The sequence below is a fragment of the Vicugna pacos genome, chromosome 4 (genome assembly GCF_048564905.1).
Source record: "Vicugna pacos chromosome 4, VicPac4, whole genome shotgun sequence".
Lineage (NCBI taxonomy): Eukaryota > Metazoa > Chordata > Mammalia > Artiodactyla > Camelidae > Vicugna > Vicugna pacos.
Window position 1 is genome coordinate 73776983 of NC_132990.1, and position 26744 is coordinate 73803726.

The window sequence follows — 26744 nt, forward strand, 5'->3', positions numbered from 1 at the left end:
CATAAGACTGTAATTAAGTATCTTACATATATCTTGTCCAATACTGTGTCCACCATGTATCTTGTCCACCACTGCGCTCCAAACTCCAGTCAAAGGGCTGGCACATAGAGATATCAGTTATTGAATGAATGAAAGAATGTGACCTTCCTGATAGTTACATTTTAAAAACTTACAATTACACATTTTGAAAACTTACATGTGTTCAGCTTTTTGGTTATGAAAAGGCGCCATTGTGTTTAAAAATAATTTTTTAATGACTTTTTTTTGTAGAGAGGAGTAATTAGGTTTACTTTTTCATTTATTTTAATGGAGGTACTGGGGATTGAACCCAGGACTTCCAGTATGCTAAACATGCGCTCTACCACTGAGTTAAACCCTCCCCGCCGCCACGCACACGTTTTTTAAAGCGTATAGCATCCAGTATTCCCAGGGTGGTTTCCCATCCAAGTATAACCAGGTCTGAGAGAGCTTCCAAGATCCCGTTCTTTCAGGGTGATATGGCTATAGATTCTGCCCCCGCTTTCTTGTGAGCAGCACCAAAGCCCTGTTACTCAGGCGAGGCAGGAATTCCTTTCCCATTTTACAGAGGGGTAAATTGAGTAAGCTTCAGAGAGCTGAAGTGGTAGAACTTGATTCCAACTCAAGTGGCCCTAATTCCAAACCCAGTATTTAGTGCAAGGCACAGTGGCGGTCAGAATCCAATCACTCTCAGCTCTCAGGGAGACAACCTCTGGCAAGGGAGGCGTGGTACCTTTGCAAACAAATCCTGAAGGTGGAGCGGCAAGTGTTTAGGAGGATGCTATGGGATGTCAGAGACGGTGGTATTGGAAAGTGGGCGCTTGAAGGGCGAGAAGAACTTGTCTGTGTGAGACCAGCGGAGGCAGAGGGACCAAATACGAGGGCTCAGACAGCCGACGCTCCCTTCCACAAATCCCCTTCTAAACCTGATTGTTCCGCCTCAGTCCCTTTAAGAGCGGCCCCGCCCTACTCAGCCACCGAGGTCAATCTAATTTCGATAGCCAATCACAGGAGAGAAAAGGTCACTTCCGCGCCTCAACCGCACTTAAGGGGCAGAAGAGAGAGAGAGGAGGGGGCGGTGAGGCAAGATTGGTCACGTGACCCACCCAATAGTCTAGAGGCCGAGGCGGTGCAGAAGGGGTCGGTGACTCTCATTGGCCAAAGAAACCTTGGCTCTGCGTGAGGCCACGCCTCCTATGGCCCCGAGGTTGGTTGAGCGGGCGCCGGGGAAGGAGACGCTGCCCTTCCGCAGCGATGGGATCTTGGGTGAGTGGCGGCGGCTCGGGCTGAGCCAGCTGGGCAGGCGGGCGGCGCGGCGGGGTCCGGGACAGAGACTTGCAGCGAGCGGGAGCCGACGACTGGGTTGGGGCGCAGGTGTCCCTGTTCAGCTGGACTAGAAGGGCCCAGGTTGGAATGAGAAGGTACTCCAGCCGTGGGCTGCGCGAGAGGTGGAACGGTAGGTACCCAGTCAGGGAAGAGATTCCCGGACGTGTAACATTGCAGAGATCGGTGCAGGGGCAGGTACCAGACCCAGACTGGGAAGGTACCGAGATGGAGGAGCGAGCGCGCCGGCCGTGGGCAGCGCCAGTGGGCATTTGGACGACTCTCAAGGATATTGCGGGGGTCGGGGCAAGAGAGGAGAGGTCCTGACCAGGGGCTGCTCAAAGAGTTGTCCGGAACGGAAAGAGCGGATTCTGAAGAAGGGGACCCTGCTGAGATCCAGTGTGGGAGTGCTCAGTGCCGGTCTGGGTCGGACTGATGAGGTGTCCCTCCAGGGTAGAAGGAACGGAGACTGGACAGAGAGTGGCTCAAGGGACATTACTGGGGTCAAGGCGGAATGAAGGGTGCTCAGGCTAGAGTCATTCAAGGCAGGGGAGGAGGTGCCCGAGATGGAAAGCGTGGGCATCCAAGCTGAGGGATTGTAAGTGCTGTGGTGGGGGTGGAAATGAGGTTCCCGCCCAAGGTTACAGGGCAGGAGAGATGACTTCCCCAGGTGGGGAAGGCTTTGAGAGTGTCCACGTGGTGGGGAACATTGCCATGGGAGAAGAGGTGGAGGCCTGTCTCATTCGGCCCTCGGTAGTGCCGGGGGGCTGAATAGGGAACGGTTTGGGCTAGATCTGGATCCATCCCTGGAGTGAAGCAGTCTTGGGGGCGGATGTTGTACTCGGCACCTACCACTCTTCTTCAGTGGGGGCAGCAGAGGCTGCTCTTGACTTTTCTGCAGGCAAATGCCAGGCCACAGACCTGTCTCACTCCTGAGCATGTGTTCAGGCTCATCTTTGCAACTCCAGGTGGGCTTCTCACCTGGGGGTCCAGAAGTCTTGCAGATGTGCCGTGGAGGGAGAGGTGGCTGTTGTAGCAGGCAGCACAGGGGAAACAGCACAGCCTTGGGGTCTGCCAGAGCTGAGGTCGTATCCCAGCTTGGCCATTTAGTCAGTGACTTCCGTCAGGTTGATTACCTCTCCAAGCCACAGTTTTCCCGTCGTTGAGGTAACAGTGCTTGTTGTGAGTGAGGGTTCTGTGAACAACTAGACTCAAAAGCCTCCTCGCAGAGACTGTTCCAAGCCTAGCCTGTTAAAACAAGTGCTTGGGAAACAGTAGCTGCTGGTCCTCTGAAGTTCTTGTCTCCCTTTGTTCTGAGGTTTGGGCCAAGTTTGCGGGGAGTGTGTGTGTTACAGGGGTGGCTTATGATATTAACTCGGGCACTGACCACTGGAGGTCACATAACTCAGTTTGCAGTCTCCTGGCAAGAAGCCCTTAACCCTTGATAACATGAGTTTCCTCGGCCCTAGAGCCTTTCCCTGCCTGTCCCCCAACCCTGCCCCGACCCCCCAACCCCCTCACCGCTGCCACACACACAGCCCAGCCCTAGAGCTAGACTGATAGGATCCTTCATCCTTCCTATTAACTGGGGATAAGCTGTTTCTCGTGCTGGTCTAGTGACTTTGGCCGCCGTCCCAGGTGGATAGGGTCTGTCTGGCCTGCACATTCCTTCCATTTGAGTTCCCAGGAGACCTTGAAGGCATCCTTGGGCTTGATGATGACGGTTGGGGAGCGTTCTGCAAGATCTTGGAGACTGGGTTATGTGTGCTCAAGCCACTTATTTACTGGCCTTGGAATGGGGCCATGGGGTACCCTGGGGGTCTCCCCAGGGGGAAGTTGCCCCTGTCGTCTGCGGTTCTGCTGGGGCTCCCACTTCCTGCTCCATATCAAATATGGCAAAAAGACTATACTGAGCACAGAGTCTGAAGTCTGACAGATCTTGGTCCAAGTCCTGACTCCACCTTGTGCCAGCTGTGTGACTTTGGACTCCTGATTTAGCCTCTCTGAGCCTCAGTTTCCTCATTGGAAAGTGGGGAGTGGAGGAGATAGGTCGAATCTACTTCACAGAATTGTAATAATTCAGTGAAATAGCATTTGTAGGGGACTCAACACAAAATACATGAAATACACATGATGTGTAGTAGCTTTTATTATTTGAGGAAATACGCTGCTGTTTTCATAATACTGTCCTCAGGAAGTGCAACATTCTTGGCTTTGTGGGAGGTCAAAAAGATATGATGATTCTCAGGTGGGGTCCTACCATTTAGAGGCCTAAGATTTTTGTTTAGCATGTTTAATAAGTTTGAAAACCTGCGGCATAAAGCCCCAAGTGTGAGAGCTTATCCAACTTATCCAACTTATCCAACTCCCAGGCTCTGGATCTGCTCTTGTGCCAGCGTGCCAGGGACACTGCCTTCTGCTGCCAGAGCTCAGGGTGGGCAGAGGGTCTATGGGGCATTTGGCTGTCTTCCTGCTGGCAGGTGCAGAAGGCTGTGGCCTTGTTCCAAGCTTGGCATTCCAGACGTAGGATGCTCCCGCCTCATCCCCCAGGGCACTCTGCATTTCTGTGTGCTCACATGGGCACGTCCTTGTGGCTGACTTGGTCATTCTGTCTCTCAGCTCCTTGGAGGGACCTTCTGTTATGTGTGTCCCTGTCCTTTTGAGGCGTGGAAGGTGCCCAGGACCCAGCCAGCAACCAGTTGAAGACGTTCTCTTTGGAAGAGAGCCCCACGGCCTCTCGCTGGGGGTGCTGGTCCTGTCATGGCGTTTCGGAGGACTGAGGGCATGTCCATGATCCAGGCGCTGGCCATGACCGTGGCTGAGATCCCTGTGTTCCTATATACGACATTTGGACAGGTAAAGATGGTGTGGGTTGTGGTCCTGCCCTATACCCCCCTGGTCCTTGAAACACTGAGCCACTCATCCCAGGGTCCCTTAGAATCCGGGAAAGCTGGACCCTTCTGATTGCTGTCCCAGGCATCTGGTGTCTCCTCTTTGAGCAGAGTAAGAAGGACTGGGTTAGGAGTCTGAGGTCCCAAGCCCAGTCTTCACCCTAGGACTATGTGAACTCTGGACCTCATTTTTCTCAGTCTATAAAGGGGTTAGTAAATGCCCTCCCTGCCAACCTTAAATGTTTGTGGCTGACCATGCCTCTTGACACTTCCTGAAGCTCTGCTCTGTGGGATGCAGCCTCACCCGTGGGGCTCCCAGTCCAGCAGGCAGAGTGAGGGCAGAGCAGGGACATGTACAGATGGACCGTCGGGTGGAGTGAATATCATTGTCTTTGAGTTGTTGAGAAATGGGGTCAGCAGACCTGGGTTCAGTTTCTGCCTCTCTGTCATCTTGAGCATGTGTCCTAACCTGTATGAGCCTTGGATTCCTCACCTGGAAGATGATGGACATTCAGTTCAGACAGGTAACACAGGTGAAATCCTGGTGCAGTACCTGGCATAGGTGCCCAGTCACTGCTGCCGGTAGAATCCTGGCTGATGGTGTTGGGGACACCTGCCAGACTCCAGACATGATCTCCTCGGCTGTGTCATTTTGCCATCCTCAGTTCCCCTCTTTACATCTCTGTGGTCCAGAGGTTTCAGAGGGGCTGGTCAGGTCCCCCCACCTCAACCATTCCTGGTCAGGAACTATCCCCTGAGGGCCTGAAGCGTTCTCTGCCTCTCAGGTGCTCCCCAAGGCAGCTCTCCCGGGGAAAGGTAATGGCTGCCTCCCTCTTTCCCTGCAGTCTGCATTCTCCCAGCTGCGGTTGACGCCAGGCCTGCGGAAGGTCCTCTTTGCCACAGCCCTGGGGACTGTGGCCTTGGCCCTGGCCGCCCACCAGCTGAAGAGGCGTCGGCGGAAGAAGAAGCAGGTCGGCCCCGAGATGGGAGGAGAGCATCTGGGCACGGTGCCCCTCCCCATCCTCATGGCCAGGAAGGTTCCGTCGGTGAAGAAAGGTAGGGGTGAGGTGGTGGGGACGGGCCTGACCTGGAGTCGAGTCTCAGCTGGGCCCCTATTAGCTGGGATCTCAGGCTAGTGAAACTCTGTTGCCAAGCCAAGTCCCCCTCACCTGTAAAGCAGGTCATTGTAAAGAGTTGGTGGGTGATGCGTCCAGATGCACGTGTCCAGCCGGAAGCAGTGGTTCTCATTATCTGAGGGCTCTGAGGGAGAATTAGGTACAGAGGGGGCTGGTGGGGCGCAGCTCCTCCATCCAGCAAAGGGAGCCCCTGGTTCAGGAGCAAGAAGGGCCACGTGGTCCCTGAGCCATCTGGTACTCTCCCCACCTGCCTCTTTTTTTACATTACAGTTTACTTTGCATACAGTACAATTCCCCCATTTTAGCACACAATTCTATGAGTTTTGACAAACACATATAGTCAGTCATACAATCACTACTGTAGTCGAGAACTATTGCTCTTAATCTCTCCAGTGCCCTTTGTAGTCAGCCCCTCTCCCTAGCCCCTGACAGCCAGTGATCTGTTTTGTGTCCTCTGCTGTGGCTTTATAAGCCTCTTAGAGTCCCGCTAATCTGGTAACCCCGCAGCCCAGTGTTTGCCACATCCAGATTGCTTTCCCACAGGCTCTTATCTTGGGAGAAACCTGTTTAAAGAAGCAAAATCTCCCCATGTGACACTGAATTTTAATTGTGAATTACCATTGCAAAAGGGAAATTTTGTCTTTTTAGTCCAGAAACGTTTGCAGACTAGTCTAGAGCAAGACCCTGAGACATGCTAACATGGCTGAGTTTCCATTCTGAGTTGGCCATCCTGCACCCCCTACCCCTGGAAACCTAGAGTTGTTTCTGTACCAACCTCTTGCTTGCCTGCCTTGTACCACCATCTCTGGTTTCACCTTATTTTGCCTTCCCAACTTTTCTCACTCAAAAATAAAAGTCTGTGTATTTTTAAAAATTTGCTGCCTCAAATCCTTTTTGGAAGGAGGAGAATTCCAGATCAGTCAGTCAATCAACAACATAGGGAAGGCTGAGTAAGAAGGAGGTGGAAATAGCTGGGCCTTATTCCCAGGCTTATCCCGGCAGATCCAGGCCCCTCCGGGTCAGTACTCTGCTGCTAGGTGTGCGCGCTGGGCGTGCTCTGCTGTCATCCTGACTTAGAAGTCAGGACAGGCTTCCAGATGAGGAGGAGGGGAGAGGGGTCTGGAGGGGAGAAACAGCCCATGCAGAGGCTGGGTGCAAAGCCCGTGTGACCCCTACCCTCCTATTCCTCACAGGCTACTCCAGCCGGAGGGTACAGAGCCCCAGTAGCAAGAGCAATGACACTCTGAGCGGCATCTCCTCCATCGGGCCCAGCAAGCACTCAGGCTCCTCCCACAGCTTGGCCTCGGTGAGGATATCAGGGTGCTTGTCCCGCTTTGGGGCTCCAGCCTCTGCCTTCAGGGGGCTTATGGGCTGGTAGGAAGATGGGAGAAGGGATTCCATTCACTCATTCATTCACTCACTCATCCATCCATCCCTGCAGGCTCTCAGAGATTGTCACCGATCACTATGTGCTGGGTATTGGTGAGAAGGAGGTGGATAGGTGCAGAGGAGAAATTTATGGTCTCTTGGGAAAGATACTTATCCATGAAAGTTCGTTCATTCATTCATTCATTCATTCATTTATCAGACTGAGCAAGCACCTGCTCTGTGCCAGGAGCTACTAGGTGCTTTGGCTAGAGACAAATAAGACAAAGAAGTATATTTTCTCTCGGGAAATGCCTTTGGCTCATTCACCCATCCAGTTATTTCTTAATTCATCCAGCAAGCACTGAGCCCCAGCTCTGAGCTGGGCACTGCCCTGGGATCTAGGCGTGAGCACAAGATGGCTCTCATCCTGGAGGAGCCCACAGCCTGGAGACAGGTGTTGGCCTCAGTGCCTCCTCCCGCTTTGACTGTTTCTGTGACCCTCCCTCAGGCGTTTGGAGTTGGTGGCACCAGGCTGTCAAGGGCTTGGCCACTGTGGTGGGGGGCTAATTTCAGGGATGCTGTTGGAGAGGGCATATGGCATGTGGTCAGGCAGTGGGGAAGACTCGGGGTCCTGCCAAGGATCTGGGAAGTCCTCACTCCTTATTCTTCGGTGCTACTTGGTGCCCAGATGGTGGCGGTGAACTCATCCAGCCCCACAGCTACATGCTCGGGACCATGGGACACCAGAGGGATGGAGGAGTCTGTGACCAACAACGATGGCAACGCTGAGAGCCTCTACATGCAAGGTGCAGGCCAGGAGGCTGGCCTCGGGCTCCCCCGGGGCAGGATGGAGGGTGGCCTCCTCCCGGGAGCCCAGACTGGATTCTCTGGGTGCTGCTTGCCACCCCACACTCTTACCCCAAACCCTGGTTGAATAGTTTCCAGCTGTTTGTGGACAGGGGATACTCTCCAGAAATAACTCTGGTCTGAATGAAGGCCTGCAAACTGGCCAGCCCTGAAAAAGGGGTCAGGACCTGGTCCACATGGTCCTGCCCATTCCCATCCCTTGGGGCCCTCTTCCCCCTCACTCTTCTGAGCCCCATCTTGAGTGACATCGAGTGGGCCCGGATGCTCTCTCTCTGCGAGGGGGCCTGACTCTCCCTTCTCTCCCCACCTGTCCCCAGGCATGGAGCTGTTCGAGGAGGCTCTGCAGAAGTGGGAGCAGGCACTGAGCGTGGGGCAGAGGGGGGACAGCGGCAGCACCCCTACACCGGGGGACAGCCTCCGGAACCCTGAGACTGCTTCAGAGGCACTGTCTGAGGTAGGAGGACCTCCCTGGGTCTTTCCTCCTCCCAGCTCCATGGGGAAGGTGGGGGTGTGGCAGAGGGGCGGCCAAATTTGGGAGGCGGCTAGCAGCCTTGCCTCCTGCCAGCCCGTAAGTTCCCCTTGGGTGGGCGTTTTCCCCTTAACCAGAATGTTGATCCAACCAAGTAAGAAAATTCATGTAACGTGCTTAGCACAAGCCTGGTACTTTCTCAGGAAACCACGATGATTACAACGTGATCCTGACTATGTGAGGATGATATGCACTTCTTTTTTTTTAATGGAGGTACTGTGGATTGAACCCAGGACCTCGTGTGTGCTAAGCATTCACTCTACCACTGAGCTATGCCGTTGCCCCCTGAAAATATGCATTCTTGAAGAGCTGGAGGGAAACAGCCTGTATTCATAGTTGAGTGGAACATGTGGTCTTTATACATTTTTTGGCTCAGTCCGAGTTTTCTATAATGAGTATTTATTATTTCAGTATCAGGAGAGAGAAATAAGGTACAAAAGCTAAAATAAAACATTTTTTTGTTAAAAACATGCCTAATATATGTCATAGGATGAAGGTTCACTGAAGCATTGTTTTGTAATAATTAAAAAACACGAAAAACTGGAAACTCTATTAAATGCCTATCAGTAGGAGTCTGGAGTACTACGCAGCCCTTATTAAAAGGCTGACAGAAAGCTGTGGGCTGATAGGTTGCTTTCTCTACTATATATTATTAAATGAAAAAAGGAAGATGCAGGATTTGTATAGTGTGACCCATGTATACATTTTTTATCGAGATATAGCTGATGTACAATATTATGTAAGTTACAGATATATAACAGTGATTCATGACCCGTGTGTACGTTTTAAAAGACAGTTGTCCATCCCTACGTATGCTGATTAGTAACTGCTGATGTGGACATGCACTTTTATTTCCCTCTGGACAGATACACAGGAAATTGTTAATAGTGATCTTTGAGGAGAGGATCTGCAGGGAAAGGTGCAAAGAGTCTTCTTGTACTTTTCTGTGCCTTTCTTTACTGTTTGACTTCTCACTTTGGGCATAAGCTCTGGACAGTGTGTGTATAGGTGGTAGTTATTATGGGCTGTTTCTGTTTTAGTCTCTATACTTTTCTGTATTTAAAAAACCAAACATGAGCTTTCGTCTGCCATGAGGAGCGAGGTCAAAGTGGAGGCCGTCTCTCTGGGGAGGCCAGGAATGGGGACAACTTCAGGTGTTGGAAAGGGAGGGAGTTGAACCCGGGGAAAACGTTGCACAGGTGAGTGAGTTACTGAAGGACCCCAGAGCTGGGGTGGTGGTGCCCAGAGCTCAGGAGTCAGGAGCTCACATCACAGAGGGGCCTGACTCGGGGCGGGAGTGGTGGGTTGGTGGTGTGAGGCAGGAAGAGGAGGGGAGAGGTTCTCACCAACCCCTTGTCCTCTTTCCTCCACCTGTGCCTCTGTTGGCCGGCAGCCAGTTGGCAGGGGAGCCTAGGAGACAATTTGCAGCACAGGGTGGGGACATGTCTGGTACAGCAGGTAATAAATTGGAGCTGTACTGCCTTCCACCCCAGCTGGGGCATTCTCTCTGAGGCCATCACAAAGCTATGACCAGTGTGGTTGGAGGTCGTGGCGGCTGGGGAAGTGCATGGGGCATGACAAAGCTTTCAACGCTGTGTCAGGTCCCCTCTGCTCGTGGGCAGACAGCGGGAGTGTTAGGGCAGGAGGAGGAAGGGAGGTGACTTTGTTTCCAAAATTGTGTTTATTGCTCCTACTCCATCTTAAAGTTATAAACCTTTCCTTGTTTTTCTTTCTGTGAAAGCAACAAAATGTTCCTTAATAGAGTAGTGAGAAACTACAGAAATAGAAAAAAGGGGAAAAAAAGAGCCCAGGCTCCGATCAGACAGCTCATGATGGTGTGATGTGGGCAGAGGCTTTTCAGCCTCCCTGCGCGCTGGTGCCCCTCGGCAGGGCACCAGGACCAGGGTTCTGGTCCACACAGGTGCTCAATAAATGATCTTTGACATCGGTATTATTGATACCTATTACCCTTCATCCAGGCACAACTACTTGATAACCTTCCAGGCTTTTTACTATGCTATAAGGATTTTTAATAACTATTGAAATATAATTCACATACCATAAAATTCACCAAATTAGATTGTATGGTTCAGTGGCTGTTAGTGTACAGATTTCTCCTGCCATCTGAAAGTAGAGCCTTCCTGTGAAACTGTTCTTAAGCCAAAATGACATCAAGAGAAGTAATTAATTACCATAGGACACAGCTTCCTAATAGATGTGCAAAATTCATCAAGATAAAACACAGATGCTTACAGACAGTTCAAAGTTACAGGGGCTGGATGCTGAGAGGCTGGTTGTAGTTCCCCGGGAAGGAGCTTGACAGTGTATGTTATATAAATAGCTCAATGCAAAACATGCTGAGGGGGGAGGGTATAGCTCAGTGGTAAAGTGCATGCTTAGCATGCACGAGGTGCTGGGTTCGATCCCCAGTACTGTTAAATAAATAAATAAACAAAAATCTAGTTGTCCTCCCTCCAAAATAAAAACAAGCAAATGTTGAATGCTATTTTCAATTTTTGCCTTTTTTATAAAAGTGAAAATACCCTCTTCAGATTTCTTCTTGGGTATATACCTAGGAGTGGAGTTGCTGGGTCCTATGGTAACTCTGTGTTTAAGGTTTTGAGGAATTGCCGAAAATTATCCAAAGCAGCTGCACCATTTTATATTCTCACCAGCAGCGTATGAGAGTTCCAGTATCTCCATATCCTTGTCAACACTTGCTGTTATCTGACTTTTTGATTCTAGCCATCCTGGTGGGTATGACGTGGTGTCTCACTGTGCTTTTGAGTTGTTTTCCGCCGATGCTAATAATGTTGAGCTGCTTTTCATGTGCTTATTAGCTGTTTGTATATCTTATTTGGAGAAATGTCTATTCAGGTCCTTTGCTTTATTTTATTTATTAAAAATATTTTATTTTATCTTGTCACTTTTTAAATTTTTGTGGGGGAGGTAATTAGGTTTACTTATTTATTTATTCAGAGGAGGTACTGGGGAGTGGACCCAGGACCCTGTGTATGCCAAGCGTGCATTCCACCACTTGAGCTATACCCTCCCCTCCTCCTTTGCTTTATATTCGAGATACAAGTCCCTTATCAGATAAATGATTTGTCCGTATTTTCTTCCATTCTGTTGGTTATCTTTTCACTTTCTTGATGGTGTCCTTTGAAGCACAAAAGTTTTAAATTTTGATGAAATTCAGTATATCTTTTTTTTTTTTTTTTTGGTCATCTGCGTCATATCTAAGAAACCATTCTCAAACCCACAGTGACTTCACCGAGACAGAGCTGGCAGATCTCTACCGAGCTGCAAGGCTCTGCTGGCCACAGTGAGCTGGGGTCTGGCCCTGTCGGAGAATTGAGCAAGGTGACCAGCGGGTCTGGGGACCCACGGGGTCTGCCAGGCTCTAGCTGGGTGAACTGGGCCTCTTAACCTCCTTGAGTTTTTCTTTGTGTAATGGGGTCACAGTAACCGCTGTCTTCAAGGAAGCCCTGAGGGTGAACAGTGAGGTGCTGGTCCAGGCCTAGTGCTCAGTGAGGGGAGCCGCTTGCATCATTACTTTCCCCCTCCGAGTGCTTCCGGCTCTTCCTCCCCAGTGGCCTCAGGCCCGAGTTGGCCCTTCTTTCCTCTCCAGGGTCTGGTTACATGCAAGTACAGGATCTGGCAGCCCCCGTGGAAAACAGCGTCAGGCCTTCCCATGCCTGGTCCCTTGGCCCGGCAGCCCCTGGGGTCAAAGGAGCAGTGCCCCCTTCTTCCCGCACCCCAACCTGGAGGCTGAGGGCCGCGAGGAGGTCACTGAGGCCACAGGCTGTGGTGCCATGGGTGCGATACCTTCCCAAGTGCACACAGGATAGCAACAGTGGGGTTTGAACCCAGCTCTTTCTGGCTCTGAACTGCCCTCTTGTTATAATAACCAACACTCACGGGCTGTCACCGTGGGTCAGTCTTGTGGGAAGTACTTTGTATACCTTGTCCATGTTTCTTCTAAAATCCTAGGAATTAGGTTCTTTTACCTCAGTTGACAGATAAGGAAACTGAGGCTCAGAATGGGGGAGTTACTTACTCAAGGTCACACAGTTCTGGAACTGGTGGTGTCAAGATCTGAACCAGGTCTGCTTGGGTCTAGAGCAGCTCTGTTCAGTGGGAAGCCATGTGTCTCATTTAAGATTTTCTGGAGATCATGTTAAAAAGTAAAAGAGAATGGGTGAATTGACTTTTAATAATATATTTTATGTTATGAAATATTATCATTTCAACATGTAATCAAGAATGAAAAATCACTGGGGTACTTCACACTCTTGTATTCTTGGGGCTTTTTGGGGGGATCCTAAGTGTTTGAATGTATACCTATGGCCCATGTCAGTTGGGATTGGCCACAGTGATGACAATGGCATTTCAAGTACTCACTGGCCGCACGTGGCCAGCAGCTCCCATGTTGGGCAGCTCAGGCTAGACCTGCGCTCCTGCTGCTGGGCCTCAGAGCCGTCTTCCCCAGGGGCTGGGACCCCATCGTGGTGAGGGAAGGGGCCAGCTGTTGGTGTGGGGAGCTTCTAGGGCCTGGGTTGACCATCACTGTTTTACTCACAGCCTGAGTCACAGCGAAGGGAGTTTGCAGAGAAGCTGGAATCCCTGCTGCACCGGGCCTACCACCTGCAGGAGGAGTTTGGGTCCACCTTCCCATCCGACAGCATGCTGCTGGACCTCGGTGAGCAGGCCTGGGGCGCAGGTGGCGGATGGGGGCCGCGGGGAAGTGGGCACGCTGCGAGAGAACTGGGCTGGGACTCCCTCAGTGCATCAGGTGAACCAGAATCCCCAGGCCCAGAACCTTGTCCAATCAGTACCTTATTGCACCAACGGGGAAACTGAGGCCCGACCCACAGGTTCAAAGCTGGGATGAGGCCCCTGTCCTCGGGGAACCTGGTCCCATCCCAACGAGGGATGCAGGCCTTGGGGCTTGTGTGTCAGCATCTCCCTTGACAGCTGTTCCAGGCCTTTGGTTTGCGCCCTCTCCTGTGGGCGCTGGGCGGGCAGAGGGGTGGCTCACATGGAGATTAGCCCAAAGAACACAAGTGCTATTGTCTGCCCCACTGAGGTCAAGGGCGTGACATCACTGAGAGGGAATGAAGTTATTCAGCCAGAGTGCTCGCTGTGTACCAGACCCTGTGCAGTGACTGGCCCCCAGGGCCCTTCCCTGGGTGCTGTCAGCCCTGAGGGGGGACATCAGACTCCTGAGTGTCGTGCTCCCCGGCTCCACCAGTGGCAGCTCAGGCCCAGCGAGGGCCAGCTGAGGTGACACATCCTCCACGGTTTGTCCCTGTCGGAGCAGTCCTCCTTCCTCTGGCCTCCCCACGTGGCAGAAAAGACTGTTGGGGCGTTCAGGGCTGGAGCCTCTGCTTATTTGTTTGATAGACCTTTCCTAAGCACCCTTGAAGGTCCAGAACCCCTCACCCTTGAGCAGGCGGGGATGGCAGTGCTGAGTGGCCTTTTGGTATCAGTGGCTGAGTGTCAGAGAGGAGGAGACACTTGCCTAGGGCCTCACAGCGCAGCCTGCCCTCAGAGCTCAGGGGCCTCAGGCCTCAGGGTCCGGCGGCCTTTGCGCCTGTCAGCATCATCCGCCCAGAATTGGGAGTCTTGGCATATGTTTACCACAAAGCTCGGTGATCTCAGGAATCTCAGCTCAGCCCCTCTCTTCTGACTCTGCCCAGAGCGGACCCTCATTCTGCCCCTGACCGAGGGCTCGCTGCGCCTGCGGGCGGACGATGAAGACAGCCTGACCTCAGAGGATTCCTTCTTCTCTGCCACCGAGGTGATGTGGGTGGAGGGGATGGGCGTGGGGGAGTGGGGTAAAGGCAAGGGTCCCTGTGTAGCTCCTGGAGGGTGCAAGCCCTGGGTCATGGGAAAGTGAATGCATTTCCTCTGATGGGAGCAGAATTTGGCAGTTGCCAAGTGCTGCTCCCCGGGGACTCTTCAAAGTTGCTGGGGGACCAGGAAGCCTGAAAAACCAGGGGTCATAGGTCCTGTGAGTGAGGGCAGGGGTCCCCGTCCCCAGTGGCTACAGCCCACACTGGCCTCTCCCTTCTCCAGACTGTGTGCCCATTGCTTGGCGTTAGTTTCCTGCCATGGCCACGTGTATTAGGCAGCTGTCCTTGTCTGGGGTGGGAGGATGTGGGTGTGTGTCCAGCAGGTGGTCCTTTTGGGAAGGGCACCTGGAGATGGGGATGCTGAGGCCCAGAGTGGGACTCAAACCCAGGCCTCCAGGCCTCCAGCCCTCCAACCAGGGTTCCCTCGGACATCCCTTCTGAGAGGTTGGCCCCTAGGGTGTCCCCTGCTGGCAGCTCACTGGGTAGGCGCCCTTGCCCCCCGGGATGCTGCTGACACAGGCTTCATGCACCCCTCTTTCCCAACCCCGCACCTGCCCCCAGCTCTTTGAGTCCCTGCAGGTCGGAAATTACCCAATCCCACTCTCCAGGCCTGCTGCCGCCTATGAGGAGGCCCTGCAGCTGGTGAAGGAGGGCAAAGTGCTCTGCCGGACCCTCAGGTGAGCGTGGGGGAGGAGATAGGTTGGGGGGGCCTGTCCCCTTGGAGGAAGCTGGAGATGCCAGTGGTACTTGGTGAGGACTCAGCTGGGCCAGGCTGAGGATGGGGTGGGCTGGCCATGGCTTCTGCCCTAGCCCCGGAAAGCCTAGGATGACCCCAGTACAAGGCAGGCAGGTCTAGAGTTAGTGATCACAATAACTAGTTAGTATGACGAAATAAAATAATCGTTTGTACTTGTAAGTTCTCGGGGGGTCCAACCACAGAAGCCCAGTGGGCGCTGTTCCTAAGCCTTGTGCTCTGCACAGCCCTTTGAGATGCGGTCCAGAAGCCAGGCTTTGGGAACAGACAGATGTGGGCTCTCTCCAGGTCCTGCATGTGGCCCTCGACAAGTCTTCTGACTTCTCTTAGCCTCAGTTTTCCCCTCTGTGGTATATTTAGGGCTCTTACCCATTTCAAGTTCATTGTTCTGTATGACTCCCAGATTTAAGGATATGTGTTTAAAGTTCATGGACTGAAAGTGGCCGAGAGCCCCAGTTGAAGCCTTGGGGATTTGGATGAAGGGCCCAGATCAGGGTGCCTCCAGGCACCCCAGGAAGCCTTGCCCTGGGATTGGGAGCAGTTTGGCCATGTTGGTCCTTTGCCAGGGAGGATCCTTTGCTGGTTGGGGCCTAAAGGAGGCTGAGGTCAGCCTGATCCCCAGCGACTACACCTGCCAGTGGCTCAGAGAGTATCCTGTCAGCCTCTTCCTTTGGTTTGGGGGACACTGAGGCCTAGAGGAGGGCAAAGCCCTGCCCAAGGTCACACTGCCACGTGGAGGCAGGGCCACCCAGGGCTCCACCCTGACTCCAGAGGGTGTCGCTGGGCGGGGCCCAGGTTGGGTGACGCTCTGTGCTTCCCCGCAGGACAGAACTGCTGGGTTGCTACAGTGACCAGGACTTTCTGGCCAAGCTGCATTGTGTGCGGCAGGCCTTCGAGGTGGGTGTGGTCCAGGGGCACCTGGGGAGGATGGAGCCTGGGGTGGGAGCAGTCAGGCAGGCGCCTCTGCCCACATGGCTCACCTGCCCAGCCCCTTGCTCTGCCCTCTCCGTGGCTTCGGGGGACTGCTATCCCAGCAGCTCACCCCCTCCCTTCCTCACTCCTTAGGGCCTTCTGGAAGACAAGAGTCACCAGCTCTTCTTTGGAGAGGTCGGCCGGCAGATGGTGACAGGCCTGATGACCAAGGCTGAGAAGGTAGCAGGGGGTGGGGGCTCTCTTTTCAAGCTTCCTTTCCCCTACCTTTAAAATTGTTTATTTTTCTAACATTTATTTAGTTCTGTTAAAAAAAAAAAAGAAAAAACCCAATCTAAAATCAAGCCACAGAGTTCTGACTTCATTCTGCAGGCCATAGGAAAGTGGGGAAAGAGTGGGTTTTTTCTTTTTCTTCCTGGGCTATTTTGAAAAAAAATACCGATCCGTATTGCCTTTTATCTCTGATTACAATGTAACAGAGTTTTATAAAGTTGACCGAGTATGAGATGCAAACCATACAAGGTCTCCCTGAATCCCCTCCTGCCAGAGGGAACTGCTGCCCACGGTCTGATATATATTCCTCCTACTTAGTTCCAGAGATTTTGATCTCTGAACACTGCAACTGAATTTCCAAAGCTTGGTTTGTGTTCTGTGGGCTGTTCTGCCACTTGGTTTTGTTGTAGAAGAGTGTATTTTGTCCATCTTTCCGTATCAGGAGATGCCTTAGTTGTGTAGTGTTCTGTCAGGTGGGCTGGCTGTGGTTAACCTGATCCTTCTGTGGATGGGCCTTTGGGTTCCGTCTGATGTTTCCACTACCCCAGAGACGACCATTACAATCAGCCCATTACAGATCTCTTTAGGTACCTGTGAGCTTTTCTAGGGGGCAAAGCCCGCATGTGGCAGCGCCATGTCTTGGGCACAGACGGGTGGCAGATCCTGCCAGTTTATGCTCAGGAATGCCTTCACAGCTTAAGTCCCTGCCGGCACCGTAAGGCTGTCTCTTTACGCCTTGGCCAGTACTGGGTGCTAGCACAGGCAGGCTTCGTTTTACTGTGCTTCACAGTTTTTTACAAATTGAGGGTTTATGGCATCCCTGTGTCCAGCAAGTCTATTTGGCACCATTTTTCCAATGGCATTGGCTCACTTTGTGTCTCTGTGTCACATTTTGGTAATTCTTGTACTATTTCAAACTTTTTCATTATTATCGTATTTGTTAATAGTGATCATGATCTTTGATGTTACTATTAGAGCTGTTTTGGGGTACCACAAACACCCATATAAGACAGCGAACTTAATCAGTTTAAGTGTTGTGTGTATTTTGACTGCTCCACTGACTGCCATTCCCCCATCTCTCTCCCTCTCCTTGGCCTCCCCATTCCCTGAGACACCGCAATATTGAAATTACATCAGTTAGTAAGCCTACAATGGCCTCTAAGTGTTCAAGGAAAAGGAAGAGTCGCTTGTCTCTTACTTTAAATCAAAAGCTAGAAGCTCAATGAGGAAGGCATGTCAAAAGCTGAGACAAGGTAGACCTCTTGTGTCAAACAGCCAAGTTGTAAATACAGAGGAAAAGTTCTTGAGTGACATTAAAAGTACTACTCCAGTGAACACAGAATGGTAAAGAAAGCAAAACTGCCTTATTGCTGATAGGGAGGAGGTTTTAGTGGTCTGGATAGCAGATCAAACCAGCCACAACATCCCCCCTAAATCAAAGCCAAATCCAGAGCCAGGCCCTGACTCTCTTCAGTTCTGTGATGGCTGAGAGAGGTGAGGAAGCAGCTGAAGAAAGGTCTGAAGCTGGCAGAAGGTGGTTCATGGGGTTTCAGGAAAGATACAGTCGCCATAACATCAAAGTACAAGGTGAAACAGCAGGTGCTGGTGTAGAAACTGCAGCAAGTTAACCAGAAGATCTAGCTAAGAGGATTAATGAAGGTGGCTACACGAAACAACGGATTTTCTGTGTAGACAAAACAGCCTTCTATTGGAAGGAGACGCCATCTAGGACTTTCATAGCTGGAGGAAAGTCAATGCCTGGCTTCAAAGCTTCACAGAACAGGCTGACTCTCTTGTTAGAGGCTGATGCAGCTGGTGACTTGAAGGTGAAGCCAGTGCTCCTTGACTGTTCCCAGAATCCTAGGGCCCTTCAGAATGATGCTAAATCTACTCTGCCTGTGCTCTGTAAATGGAACAACAAAGCCTGGAGGATAGACCATCTTTTTTATAACATGTTTACTGAATATTTTAAACCCAGGGTTGAGACCTACTACTCAGAAAAACGATTCCTCTCAAAATATTACTGCAGGGGGTAGAGGGTAGCTCAGTGGTAGAACACGTGTTTAACATGCACGAGGTCCTGGGTTTAATCTGATGGAGATGGACAGTGAGATTCATGTTGTTTCCATGCCTGCTAATACAGCATCCATTCTGTAGCTCTTGGATCAAGGAGTCATTTTGACTTTCAAGTCTTATTTAAGAAATAAGTCTTAGAAGATTCTGATTGCCATACAAAGTGATTCCTGCGATGGTTCTGGGCAAGGTGAACTGAAAACCTTCTGGGAAGGATTCACCATTCTAGACGCCATTAAGAACATTGGTGATTCATGGGAAGAGGTCAAAATATCAACATTAACAGGAGTTTGGAAGAAGTTGACTCCAACCCTCCTGGGTGACTTTGAGGGGTTCAAGACTTCAGTGGAGGAAGTAACTGCAGGTGTGGTGGAAACAGCAAGAGAACTGGCATTAGACGTGGACCTTGAAGATGTGACTGAGTGGCTGCCATCTCATGATAAGACTTGAATAGATGAAGAGTTGCTTTTTTTGATTTTATTTTTTGAGGGGGGTAGGTAGTTAGGTTTAATTATTTATTTATTTTTAGAGGAGGTACTGGGGGTTGAACCCAGGACCTTGCATATACTAAGCATGCGCTTTACCAGTTGAGCTATACCCTCCGCCTGGGGTAGTTGCTTCTTATAGATGGGCCAAGAAAGTGTTTTCTTGAGATGGAAGCTACTCCTGATGAAGATGCCGTGACGACTGTGGAAATGACAACAAAGGATTTAGAATATTACATAAACTTTGTTGATAGAGCGAGGTTTAAGAAGATGAACTCCAATCTGGAAAGGAGTTCAGCGGGTAAAATGCTGTCAAACAGCATTGTGTGCTACAGAGAAATCATTCATGAAAGGAAGAGTCAGTCGATGTAGCCAACTTCACTGGTGTCATATTTCAAGAAATTGCCACAGCCACCCCAGCAGCAGGCATCGCCATCAAGGCAAGACCCTCCTATCAGCAAAAAGATTGACACACCAGTGGCTCAGAGGATGGGTAGCATTTTTTAGCAATAAAGCATTTTTAAATTAAGGCATATACATTGTCTTTTTAGACACAATGCCATTGTACACTTATTTGGCTACAATATAGTTTAAACATAACGTTCATTTGCACCGGGAAACCAAAAAATTCATCTGACTTCGCTTTATTGCGATATTGGCTTCGTTGTGGTTGGTGGTCTGGACTGGACTCACAGTATCTCCGAGGTATGCCTGTAATCTTTTTAATCTTCGCTTTATCCATTGGTTTATGTTTCTTTGATTATTTATCAGGTTGCATAACTTGTCATGTTTCTTGGCCACTTGTGTTTCTTTTCTTTGGTGGGTTTGAGCAAAGCTCTTGAACACGCCTCTCCCTCCGAGTCCTGTCTCCTCGGTAATGGTTCTAAAACGCACCTCTGACACGCCTGCCCCCAGCTGCTTAAACTCTCCTGTGCGCCCCCTGCCCTTGGTGTGAAGCGCAATCTCCACCTTGTGGCCTGTGCTGGCTCAAGGCTCCTAGAGAACACCGGACTCTCTCCCTGACCTGGTCTCTGCGTTGCTGGCCCCTCCAGGCCTGGAACACTGTCCCTCAATTCTTTTGTTGTTGTTGTTAACTACTTTATTGTGAAATACACATACAAGACTATAAAAACGTATCTATAGGATTTAATGAAGGAAAGGATGAACCCTGGTGTACCCAGCACCCAGATTAGGAGGTGGGACACATAGCAGTATCTGAAAGCCCCCATCCCCCACTGCCTCCTTGGTCACCTGCCTTCTGAGTCCCAGCTCTTTCCCCAGGAGGGCCTCCCCTAACTTGTCCCCTGGGGCCTGTGAGCCCCGCCCCACCATGGTCCCCTCACTCTGCATCCTCCTCGTTACTCACGAGGGCCAGGACCACAGCTTTCCCGGCTCAGGTGTGTGCCCAGGGCAGCTGCTCCATCAACACGAGTACAGCTGGCCCTCCGTATGCACGGGTTCCACGTGTGCGGGTCTGCGTCGGTGGATTCAACCAACTTGGATTAAAAATATTTTAAAAAAAAACTAAGAAAATACCAACAAGCAAAACTTGAATTTATCATGCACCAGCAACCATTTACATAGCATCCACATTATGTCAGGTGTTATAAGTAATCTCGGGTGATTTAAGGTGTAGGGGAGGTTAGATGCAGATACTACACGCTTCTATATAAGGGACTTGAGTATCTGGATTTTGGTATCTTGCTATTTGAACCGCTCTTTTATGGATTCTGAGGGACAACTAATTATTCTCCCAGAAGCTGCCATTTACCAAGCAGCAAGCTTGGCGCTTCACTCATGTTTTGTTACCTCTGGTAGCTCCTGACCACGGACTCCGTCCACTTGGAAACCAAGCCTGAGGCAGGGCAGAGCCAGGATTTGACCCGGTCAGCCCGACCCCAGCCATGCCTGGAACCTGTTTTCTGTGGCCTCCCCAGGAGGGTGAAAGGATGGACAAGAGAAAGAAAGGACAAACAGGTGGCAGGCACTTTGTGGGCGGCCGCTTGCTGCAGCTGCTCCCTGAGGACCAGAGGAATGGCTTTCCTCTTTCCATCCTCTGCCCCAGTGCAGGACTTGGCTTCACTTTTGTTAAAAAATTAAGAAGAGGCTTGGCTGAGTGTTTAGCAGCTCCTAAGTGCTCGAGCCCGCGCCCAGCCCATGTCTGGAGCAGTAACTGACACAGCCCTGTCGGGTCTTCCCTGGCCGGGGAGCTGGGGCCACCCCTGTCTCAGAAGGTGCTGGCCCCTGGACTGCACCCAGGCTCTGGACTTGTGGGATCAGGCCGCCTCCTTGCTGTGCCCGGGGCCAGACGTGAACCCTCCAAGCCTCAGTCCCCTTCGTGTGTCAATGGGCATGTCCTGGGTACGTATGAGATAATGTCACACGTGTTCAGCCATCATTAAAAGTGTCCTTGAGGGCCAGCTCTTACCTTCACTGTCATGGACTTCTACGTATGAGGAAACTGAGGCTCAGGGAGGTTAAAGGACAGCCCAGCATCATCCTAGCAAATTCTCTTTAAAGCTTAATAAAAATAGCTTTTTAAAAAGATTATAAAAATGATTCATGCTCGTTATAGAAAAAATGAAGATGACACAAAAAAGCAAAAAGATAAATTGTCCCCAGCCCCACCCCATTCATATTTTAGTGAACATCCATCCAGTGACCTCTTGCCTGTGGTTCTTTATAAATGGCATCAACCTGCCCGTGCTGCTCTGTTCAGCTCCACCCAGCCTGGCTCTTTGGGCACATCACCAATCTCCTGAAGCCTCAGGATTCATATCTGTAAAGTGGGCACAATACTGAACCATTCCTCATAGGACTGTATGAATTAAATGAGTTGATCCCTGTTGTGTACTAGCTTTCCACATTCAGAAATTACACTTGCGTCTGCAAATTGTGTCATAAGCCCCAGCTCAGCCTCCTGGTCCCAGAGAGTGAGGAATTCCTCCTGTGTGCTGATCATCTTTGTACCTGGTGGCAGCAGTCCTATACACTATTTATCGCCTGACTGTGTTACAGGAACGAGTTCATTGACTCCCCCAGAACAGCCCTCATATGGGGCTATAGCTTTTCCCATTTCACCAGTGAGGCTGAAGTTCGTGGAGATTTGAATCTTTGGCGGCTAGCTCGACCTCACACATCTTTCCAAAGTAAGCTCCTGCTGTAGCAGGTGCATGTCTTCTGGAAGGCGGTTGGTGCTCAGTAATGGGCTGGAGTAAGATGTTCTGGGCACCTGGTGTTGCATCTCTCCCGGGCATGCCCTGGGCTCTGCAGAGGTGCATAGAGGTGGGCAGAGGACACTTCCTGCCTCATTCTCTCCATGGCTACTGGTCAGGGATTGGCTCTGGCCCGGACTTCGTGTGTCTTCCATCCATGGACAGCCTGCCTCTGTGGATCTAGTTGGACTGGGTCTTGGGGCCTCTCTCACAGCCAAAACAGACTCTGCTTCTCCCCACAGAGCCCCAAAGGCTTCCTGGAGAGCTACGAGGAGATGTTGAGCTACGCCCTGCGGCCGGAGACCTGGGCCACCACGCGGCTGGAGCTGGAGGGCCGAGGGGTGAGTCCTTTGTCCTGAGTCCCCCGTGTCCTAGGGTCCCTCGCACCTGGGCAGGGAGGAGGTGCCTGTGCCAGCGCTGCCTTGATTCTGGGGCTCTGAGACGGCTCCATCCCTGCTATAAGCCCCCGTTCCTGCCCTGCCCCAGGCCCAGGCTGTGAGGGAGGCGGCTCCAGCTGCATCCCATTGCAGAAGGGAGGTGTGTCTATCCAGCCATGTGTTCCCACCTGGGCCCCACATCCACCCTCTCTGGCCTCAGTCTTCCTAGCTGGATAGTGGCCCTGCAGCTCGGCAGCCGGGCCTCAGAGTGCTGCCGCCCCCACAGGTTGTGTGCATGAGCTTCTTTGACATCGTGCTGGACTTCATCCTCATGGACGCCTTCGAGGACCTGGAGAACCCCCCATCTTCGGTGCTCGCTGTCCTGAGGAACCGCTGGCTGTCAGACAGCTTCAAGGAGACGGTGGGTGGCCACCCCCCTAAGCACACACGCTGACAGGACCACATGCGTCTGCCTGGACCCTACTTCCTTCCCTGGCTTTGGGCACCAAGGCTGGGCTCCCACCTATTAGGGAGCGGTCACCCCACTGGGCATGGTGCCACCGCTGTGACCCAGGGTGCCTGCCTGCTCTGGAGAAGCTTCCCAGGGGATCCCCTTGCTCTCGGCACTGGCCGAGCACCAGCGTGCTGTGTATTTCCCTTCTGCACAGTGGTTTCACTGAGGTAATTCTACTCATTCTGTGCTGTCATTCATTCTATTCAATGTGAATGCTTTAAATCAAGTTAAAATATGGGGGGAAAAAAGGAACAGCAGGAGAGCATTGAGCACAGGGCCCCTCAGGGCAGTCATTCTGTGTGGCATAGGTGTGGCTTGGAGGGGGCGGGGCTTGTGGTTTACGGGCGGTAACCATGGATACCCACTGTCATTGAAGTGAAGCGGGGATGCTGGGTCATGGCCATTTTACAGAGGAGGGATCTGAGGCCCGGAGAAGTTCAGTGGAAAGTCCAGGGGCCGCCGCTGTAAGGGTTGGAGTCAAGATCAGATCTAGGTATATCTGACTCCTAACTGAGGGCAGGGAAGCAGCAGAGTTCAGGTGGCTGAACCCAGCTTCCTGCTTGAGCTGGGTGTGACCTGGGGGTAAGGGCTTGGTCCCAGACCAGAGGATGGGTCATGTTAGTCTGACAACCTGGGGGGTCCCATTTTTGATTTAGGCCCTGGCCACAGCTTGCTGGTCGGTCCTGAAAGCCAAAAGGAGGCTGCTGATGGTGAGTGAGCTGACTGGGTGCCTGGGGAGTGCTGTGCAGGGACCCTGGGTGTGGTGCCCGGCTCAGCTGACCCTCCAGTTGGTGTGTGCTGGACCCTGGCCTGGGGGCCCCTCCTTTGGGTTGGCATTGGAGGCCTGGGATAGGGTGGGGTGGGCACAGGAGAAAGGCTGGTGCAGCGAGGTCTTGCTGAGCCCCCAGGCCCTGCTGCACCTTTTGGTCTCCATCCAGCACCAGCCACTTGTCTGCCATTACCTTTCCCTGGACCGAGAGGGCCACATAGATCTGCTTCATCCTTCCACCCTGGCCCAGCACAGAGCAGGCCATTGGGAAATGTCACAAGAGCAGTGGTGCTTGGCTCGGTAGAGGCGTGTAGGTAGGGGCAGGATGTCCTCAGATAACCGGGCTGTGGTTATCTGCACTCCCAGGCAGTGACTGGCTGTGCTATCTGGGCTGCAATCCACTGTTCCCCTCTGCCGGCCAGGCTCTGCTGCCCAGCTGATACCACTGCCACTGCCGCATGCTCTGGGCACTTCCTGTGCTGGGCCCACCCCTCTTGCAGCCCTCACCACAGCCCTGAGGTTGCCCCTGTTCTGCAGAGGTGAAAAGCAGGGCTTCAAAAGCTCCAGTCGCTGGCCCGGCATCACCCAGCAAGGATGTGAATGATCTGAGCTCGGAAGCAGAGCTCTTCATATGACCCCAGGGCCTGGGTCCTCACCCTGCCCCGGTACCAGCCCTCAGCCTTGCCGCCCTCCACAGGTGCCTGATGGCTTCATCTCCCATTTCTACTCCGTATCGGAGCACGTTAGCCCTGTCCTAGCCTTCGGCTTCCTTGGTCCCAAGCCTCAGCTCTCTGAAGTCTGTGCTTTCTTTAAGGTAAACAGGGAGCATTGGGTCTGCTGCTGCCGGCCTGGGCCCTGCCCCAGCTCCTGGGATAGGAACCCTGGGAGGTGCCAGGAGTGGAGGAAGGGCCTGGGCCTGTGTCTAGGTGCTGCCTGTTCCCCTGGGAGCCTGGCCCACGTGGGTCCAGAGGAGGCACCAGGAGGGCAGGAGCTGAGGACAGAAGGGACTGGGTTGGGGCTCTCAAGGCCAAGGAAGAGGCCTTGGATGGTCTAGAGGACCAGAGGCCCGACGCCAGCCCCGTCCTGCAGCACCAGATTGTGCAGTACCTGAGGGATATGTTCGACCTGGACAACGTGCGCTACACTTCGGTGCCAGCCCTGGCAGACGACATCCTCCAGCTGTCCCGGCGCCGCAGTGAGATCCTGCTCGGCTACCTGGGGGTGCCAGTGGCCAGCAGCATTGGCCTGAACGGTGTGCTGCCCCGAGAGAACGGGCCCCCAGAGGAGCTGCAGTAGTGGCAGGTGTGGGCTCTGGGAGGGCCTCTGGGCCTCGTTCACGTGGGTGACGGCAGAGAGAAGGCCGCCCCCTCCCCTCCTTTGGGTTGGCATTGGAGGCCTGGGTGTCTGTGGCCACCAGCAGTGGCAGAGTCCAGGCCATGGTGGCCAAGGGCACCTACCCTGACCTTGCCCCATTCTCCCAACCTCCATCAGCTGGGAATCCCCAAGTCCCGGGGGGCAAACTTCCTTGGAGAGGGATGGCACCCCTGGGGGCCCACATGACTACCCTCAGCTCTTCCTGGGGGAAGAAGAAGCTGGACCAGTGGCCTGTGGAGCCTGAGGGAGAGGACCATGTTGTGAGGAGAACTGGGATAGGCAGAGATGGGCTTCCCTGGGCGTGGGTCCCCAAGCTCAGGGCTGCCGATAAGTGGGACTGGGAGGGTGGAGGTGAAAGAGGGTGGCAGGGCTCTCTGGTGAGGGTATGTGGGCTGGACCGTCTCAGAATCCAGGCATCTGGCTGGTCAGTCCTGACGGCCCACCACCACCCTAGACAGTTTCCACCTCCAAATGGAGGGTGGGGACCACCTTGGTGGGCGGCACCTGGACGGGTCTGCTCTCCTGCCATGTCTGGGTGGGTTACAGGCCCTTGACAAACTCAAGGACTAAACCAGGATGCTGCCATTCCCTCGCCCTGCCAAAGACTGTCATTTCTCTTCCCACCTCTGCCACCACCACCGATGGAGGAGGTGGGGCTGGTCCTCCCGCCCCTGCCCCCTCCCTCAGTGAGCCCGGAACTCCCTGGCTGGTGCTAGGCACTGAGCTGGAGGCTCTGCGGTCATCTCAGGCCTGTCACCTGTGCTGCTGTTGGTGGCGGCCCCAGGAGTGAGGGGCCCCCAGGACCACGTTGGGGGAGGTCAGAGGATGTAGGCCGCTGGACCAGCATTTGGACGAAAAATATACCTGGCACTTTGCCTTCAACTCGACGCACAAACGCTCTCAAGCCGTGGAGTGGCGGGGGGCCCGCCTCCCCACTGGTCCTGCAGAGGAAGGCTGGGTGGCCTTTGCCCCCACATCACAGGATTTCTGTCAGCCCTGCAGACCCAATTCTAGTGTTTTCACCTGGGGTGGGATGTTTTATTTATTGCCTTAACACTTTATTTTGAGGTCTGCCCCTTTCCAGGTTGGGAAACCCAGGAGAAAAACTGACTCCTGGTTGTCCACACTCTGGAGCTGGGCCTGGTTCCTCAGACCGGGATCCCTCTGCCGTGAATGGCAAAGGGGTCCCAGGGGTGGGGTGATCTCATCCACCTGGGGCAGGAGGGAGGAGGGTGGGAGATGGGTGATGCTGGGCATGGCCCATCATCTCTGAGCCCACCCCTGTCCCCTGCTTGGTCGCTCCTGCCCCCCAGCCTGTAGGACCGTGTGCACTAACCACAGTTCTGGCTCCACACCCACCTCTCCTGGGTGGGAGGACCGGGGTGGCCCTCCTTCATCCTGACATTCCGTTCGTTTGCACTTCCCCTTCGCTATGAATGTAATCCTGGGCCTGGGCCCCAGCTGCTCTGATTTGCTCCCGAATCGCACAGAAATGGCATCTTCATTTTGTCTTTGTTTACACGTCTACGCACTTGCCTCTGGCACTTGATTTGCTGAGCTTCCAACTTTTGTATGGTAGAGCGTATGTGCATCGACTCTGGGTCAAATAAATGATTTCCTTCTATGTTGCTGTGCACATGTGGCCGTTACTTCCTAGAGACCTGCTCTTTGGGGTACTATTTGGGGGTGGTGCCAGCAGGGCAAAGGTGGAGGGCAGCCCGGTGGGGACTGTAAGCCCACTTGGGGTCGCATGGCAGTCTGGCAGGGCCATGTGTCCCTAGGCAGGGAGGGTCCTGGTGAAGGTGAGGAGAGCGCCTGTGCAATGCTGAAGGGACAGATGTGGATGGGCAGCCTGGGCGTGGATCTAGCTCGGGTAGCTTCTTGGTGAGGTCGCTTTTCTCTGGGCCTCAGTGTCCACATCTCTAAGATAAAGGCATTGACCCGGCAGGTGGTATAGACTCAGCCTCTGGGTCACTGTGAATGCCTGAGC

General features: G+C 52.8%; 1 protein-coding gene across 3 annotated transcripts; it reads left to right on the forward strand.

Moving 5' to 3' along the window:
* Positions 1–1111: 1111 nt before the first annotated feature.
* On the forward strand, positions 1112–26378 carry MIGA2 (mitoguardin 2). 3 transcript variants are annotated; one of them, XM_006205435.4, is made up of 16 exons: positions 1112–1284; positions 3961–4197; positions 5078–5288; positions 6562–6674; positions 7425–7542; positions 7921–8057; positions 12717–12834; positions 13835–13935; positions 14552–14667; positions 15569–15641; positions 15810–15896; positions 21963–22061; positions 22384–22518; positions 23268–23321; positions 24078–24194; positions 24470–26378. In XM_006205435.4, the coding sequence occupies exons 2-16, from the start codon at positions 4102–4104 to the stop codon at positions 24674–24676; spliced, it is 1782 nt and encodes a 593-aa protein (XP_006205497.1). In that variant the 5' UTR covers positions 1112–1284; positions 3961–4101; the 3' UTR covers positions 24677–26378. The 3 variants fall into 3 exon arrangements, with proteins under 3 accessions (XP_006205497.1, XP_015095747.1, XP_015095746.1); XM_015240261.3 differs by lacking the exon at positions 1112–1284 and adding an exon at positions 1297–1474; XM_015240260.3 differs by lacking the exons at positions 1112–1284; positions 24078–24194 and having other exon boundaries at positions 4040–4197.
* Positions 26379–26744: the final 366 nt, after the last annotated feature.